General features: G+C 46.3%; 1 protein-coding gene across 1 annotated transcript in view; it reads left to right on the top strand.

Annotated features, from left to right (window-relative positions):
• The window catches only part of rnf20 (ring finger protein 20, E3 ubiquitin protein ligase), an 80,307-nt gene that overhangs the window by 48,657 nt on the left and 25,650 nt on the right, over positions 1-6,000 (top strand). The window contains exon 18 of the mRNA XM_083786106.1: positions 1,167-1,316. Coding sequence (XP_083642232.1) covers positions 1,167-1,316 — 150 coding nt within the window. The remainder of the gene's footprint in view (positions 1-1,166; positions 1,317-6,000) is intronic.

Raw genomic sequence — 6,000 nt, forward strand, 5'->3', positions numbered from 1 at the left:
CGTCGCAGAGACCTGGAGGAGAGGCAGAGGAGGTTAACCCATTCTGACCTGAGATCAGATTCATACGAGGTTTTCCACTGGAAACACACACTGGTCTGATGAACCCATTCTGACCTGAGATCAGATTCATACGAGGTTTTCCACTGGACACACACTGGTCTGATGAACCCATTCTGACCTGAGATCAGATTCATACGAGGTTTTCCACTGGAAACACACACTGGTCTGATGAACCCATTCTGACCTGAGATCAGATTCTAAAAATGTCAGTCGTTCTTCGATTTTTCAAAAATAGCAGACCTACAAGCTCATATCGCGCCACTCGGTGGCGCGATATGAGCTTGTAGATCTGCTATTTTTCAATAGTTAAAGCATAACATGATGCTAACACCAAAATGGGTTCCCGTTCAGAATGGGTTAAAGATGTTATAATCATCGTCTAACAGGCTGAGGAGCTGAGGCAGCGTCTCAGGGACCTAGAGGAGAGACAGAGGAGGTTAATGATGTTATAATCATCCTGTAACAGGCTGAGGAGCTGAGGCAGCGTCTCAGGGACCTGGAGGAGAGACAGAGGAGGTTAATGATGTTATAATCATCCTGTAACAGGCTGAGGAGCTGAGGCAGCGTCTCAGGGACCTAGAGGAGAGACAGAGGAGGTTAATGATGTTATAATCATCCTGTAACAGGCTGAGGAGCTGAGGCAGCGTCTCAGGGACCTAGAGGAGAGACAGAGGAGGTTAATGATGTTATAATCATCCTGTAACAGGCTGAGGAGCTGAGGCAGCGTCTCAGGGACCTAGAGGAGAAACAGAGGAGGTTAATGATGTTATAATCATCCTCTAACAGGCGGAGGAGCTGAGGCAGCGTCTCAGGGACCTAGAGGAGAGACAGAGGAGGTTAATGATGTTATAATCATCCTGTAACAGGCTGAGGAGCTGAGGCAGCGTCTCAGGGACCTGGAGGAGAGGGAGAGGAGGTTAATGATGTTATAATCATCCTGTAACAGGCTGAGGAGCTGAGGCAGCGTCTCAGGGACCTAGAGGAGAGGGAGAGGAGGTTAATGATGTTATAATCATCCTGTAACAGGCTGAGGAGCTGAGGCAGCGTCTCAGGGACCTGGAGGAGAGACAGAGGAGGTTAATGATGTTATAATCATCCTGTAACAGGCTGAGGAGCTGAGGCAGCGTCTCAGGGACCTGGAGGAGAGGGAGAGGAGGGAGGGGAAGAAGATGGCTGACGAGGAGGCTCTGAGGAAGATCCGCTCCGTGGAGGAACAGATCGACATCCTGAACAAGAAGCTGTCTATCGCTAAACAGGTGTGTGTGTGTGTGTGTGTGTGTGTGTGTGTGTGTGTGTGTGTGTGTGTGTGTGTGTGTGTGTGTGTGTGTGTGTGTGTGTGTGTGTGTGTGTGTGTGTGTGTGCGTGTGCGTGTGCGTGTGTGTGATGAACGGTTCGGGCAGAAAATGAGAACTCTAGGTCCCAGCCTGTGGAGCGACGCTCCCAGCCTGTGGGGGCATCGCTCCACAGGCTGGGAGCGTCGCTCCACAGGCTGGGAGCGTCGCTCCACAGGCTGGGAGCGTCGCTCCACAGGCTGGGAGCATCGCTCCACAGGCTGGGAGCATCGCTCCACAGGCTGGGAGCATCGCTCCACAGGCTGGGAGCGTCGCTCCACAGGCTGGGAGCATCGCTCCACAGGCTGGGAGCATCGCTCCACAGGCTGGGAGCGTCGCTCCACAGGCTGGGAGCGTCGCTCCACAGGCTGGGAGCGTCGCTCCACAGGCTGGGAGCATCGCTCCACAGGCTGGGAGCGTCGCTCCACAGGCTGGGACATAGAGTTCTCATTTTCTGCCCGAACCGTTCATAATAATATGTTAACAGGAGGAGGATGCCCTCCTCAGTGAGATGGACATTAATAATAATAGTGATATGTTAACAGGAGGAGGACGCTCTCCTCAGTGAGATGGACATTAATAATAGTGATATGTTAACAGGAGGAGGACGCTCTCCTCAGTGAGATGGACATTAATAATAGTGATATGTTAACAGGAGGAGGACGCTCTCCTCAGTGAGATGGACATTAATAATAGTGATATGTTAACAGGAGGAGGACGCCCTCCTCAGTGAGATGGACATTAATAATAATAGTGATATGTTAACAGGAGGAGGACGCTCTCCTCAGTGAGATGGACATTAATAATAATAGTGATATGTTAACAGGAGGAGGACGCCCTCCTCAGTGAGATGGACATTAATAATAATAGTGATATGTTATCAGGAGGAGGACGCTCTCCTCAGTGAGATGGACATTAATAATAATAGTGATATGTTATCAGGAGGAGGACGCTCTCCTCAGTGAGATGGACATTAATAATAATAGTGATATGTTAACAGGAGGAGGATGCTCTCCTCAGTGAGATGGACATTAATAATAATAGTGATATGTTATCAGGAGGAGGACGCTCTCCTCAGTGAGATGGACATTAATAATAATAGTGATATGTTATCAGGAGGAGGACGCTCTCCTCAGTGAGATGGACATTAATAATAATAGTGATATGTTATCAGGAGGAGGACGCTCTCCTCAGTGAGATGGACATTAATAATAGTGATATGTTAACAGGAGGAGGACACCCTCCTCAGTGAGATGGACATTAATAATAATAGTGATATGTTATCAGGAGGAGGACGCCCTCCTCAGTGAGATGGACGTGACCGGCCAGGCCTTTGAGGACATTAATAATAATAGTAGTGATATTAATATGTTAACAGGAGGAGGACGCCCTCCTCAGTGAGATGGACATTAATAATAATAGTGATATGTTAACAGGAGGAGGACGCTCTCCTCAGTGAGATGGACATTAATAATAATAGTGATATGTTAACAGGAGGAGGACGCTCTCCTCAGTGAGATGGACATTAATAATAGTGATATGTTAACAGGAGGAGGACGCTCTCCTCAGTGAGATGGACATTAATAATAGTGATATGTTATCAGGAGGAGGACGCCCTCCTCAGTGAGATGGACATTAATAATAATAGTGATATGTTAACAGGAGGAGGACGCTCTCCTCAGTGAGATGGACATTAATAATAATAGTGATATGTTATCAGGAGGAGGACGCTCTCCTCAGTGAGATGGACATTAATAATAATAATAATGTTATCAGGAGGAGGACGCCCTCCTCAGTGAGATGGACATTAATAATAATAATAATGTTATCAGGAGGAGGATGCCCTCCTCAGTGAGATGGACATTAATAATAATAGTAGTGATATTAATATGTTATCAGGAGGAGGACGCTCTCCTCAGTGAGATGGACATTAATAATAATAGTGATATGTTATCAGGAGGAGGACGCTCTCCTCAGTGAGATGGACGTGACCGGCCAGGCCTTCGAGGACATTAATAATAATAGTAGTGATATTAATATGTTATCAGGAGGAGGACGCTCTCCTCAGTGAGATGGACATTAATAATAATAGTGATATGTTATCAGGAGGAGGACGCCCTCCTCAGTGAGATGGACGTGACCGGACAGGCCTTCGAGGACATTAATAATAATAGTAGTGATATGTTAACAGGAGGAGGACGCCCTCCTCAGTGAGATGGACGTTAATAATAGTGATATGTTAACAGGAGGAGGACGCTCTCCTCAGTGAGATGGACATTAATAATAATAGTGATATGTTATCAGGAGGAGGACGCTCTCCTCAGTGAGATGGACGTGACCGGCCAGGCCTTCGAGGACATTAATAATAATAATAGTGATATGTTATCAGGAGGAGGACGCTCTCCTCAGTGAGATGGACATTAATAATAATAGTGATATGTTATCAGGAGGAGGACGCTCTCCTCAGTGAGATGGACATTAATAATAATAGTGATATGTTATCAGGAGGAGGACGCTCTCCTCAGTGAGATGGACGTGACCGGCCAGGCCTTCGAGGACATTAATAATAATAGTAGTGATATTAATATGTTATCAGGAGGAGGACGCCCTCCTCAGTGAGATGGACATTAATAATAATAGTGATATGTTATCAGGAGGAGGACGCCCTCCTCAGTGAGATGGACGTGACCGGACAGGCCTTCGAGGACATTAATAATGATAATAATGTTAACAGGAGGAGGACGCCCTCCTCAGTGAGATGGACATTAATAATAATAGTGATATGTTACCAGGAGGAGGACGCTCTCCTCAGTGAGATGGACATTAATAATAATAATAGTGATATGTTACCAGGAGGAGGATGCCCTCCTCAGTGAGATGGACGTTAATAATAATAGTAGTGATATTAATATGTTAACAGGAGGAGGACGCTCTCCTCAGTGAGATGGACGTGACCGGACAGGCCTTCGAGGACATTAATAATAATAATAGTGATATGTTATCAGGAGGAGGACGCTCTCCTCAGTGAGATGGACATTAATAATAATAATAGTGATATGTTAACAGGAGGAGGACGCTCTCCTCAGTGAGATGGACATTAATAATAATAGTGATATGTTATCAGGAGGAGGACGCTCTCCTCAGTGAGATGGACGTGACCGGACAGGCCTTCGAGGACATTAATAATAATAGTAGTGATATTAATATGTTACCAGGAGGAGGACGCCCTCCTCAGTGAGATGGACGTGACTGGCCAGGCCTTCGAGGACATTAATAATAATAGTAGTGATATTAATATGTTACCAGGAGGAGGACGCCCTCCTCAGTGAGATGGACGTGACCGGACAGGCCTTCGAGGACATTAATAATAGTGATATGTTAACAGGAGGAGGACGCCCTCCTCAGTGAGATGGACGTGACCGGACAGGCCTTCGAGGACATTAATAATAATAGTGATATGTTATCAGGAGGAGGACGCCCTCCTCAGTGAGATGGACGTGACCGGACAGGCCTTCGAGGACATTAATAATAATAGTGATATGTTATCAGGAGGAGGACGCCCTCCTCAGTGAGATGGACGTGACCGGACAGGCCTTCGAGGACATTAATAATAATAGTGATATGTTAACAGGAGGAGGACGCCCTCCTCAGTGAGATGGACGTGACCGGCCAGGCCTTCGAGGACATTAATAATAATAATAGTGATATGTTAACAGGAGGAGGACGCTCTCCTCAGTGAGATGGACGTGACCGGACAGGCCTTCGAGGACATTAATAATAATAATAGTGATATGTTATCAGGAGGAGGACGCCCTCCTCAGTGAGATGGACGTTAATAATAATAGTGATATGTTAACAGGAGGAGGACGCCCTCCTCAGTGAGATGGACATTAATAATAGTAGTGATATGTTACCAGGAGGAGGATGCTCTCCTCAGTGAGATGGACATTAATAATAATAGTGATATGTTACCAGGAGGAGGACGCCCTCCTCAGTGAGATGGACGTGACCGGACAGGCCTTCGAGGACATTAATAATAATAGTAGTGATATGTTACCAGGAGGAGGACGCCCTCCTCAGTGAGATGGACATTAATAATAATAGTGATATGTTACCAGGAGGAGGACGCCCTCCTCAGTGAGATGGACGTGACCGGACAGGCCTTCGAGGACATTAATAATAATAGTAGTGATATTAATATGTTATCAGGAGGAGGACGCCCTCCTCAGTGAGATGGACATTAATAATAGTGATATGTTACCAGGAGGAGGACGCCCTCCTCAGTGAGATGGACATTAATAATAGTGATATGTTATCAGGAGGAGGACGCCCTCCTCAGTGAGATGGACGTGACCGGACAGGCCTTCGAGGACATTAATAATAATAATAGTGATATGTTAACAGGAGGAGGACGCTCTCCTCAGTGAGATGGACATTAATAATAATAATAATGTTAACAGGAGGAGGACGCCCTCCTCAGTGAGATGGACGTGACCGGCCAGGCCTTCGAGGACATTAATAATAATAATAGTGATATGTTAACAGGAGGAGGACGCTCTCCTCAGTGAGATGGACGTGACCGGACAGGCCTTCGAGGACATTAATAATA

This window comes from Protomyctophum parallelum (assembly GCF_964188405.1).
Source record: "Protomyctophum parallelum genome assembly, chromosome: 16".
Lineage (NCBI taxonomy): Eukaryota > Metazoa > Chordata > Actinopteri > Myctophiformes > Myctophidae > Protomyctophum > Protomyctophum parallelum.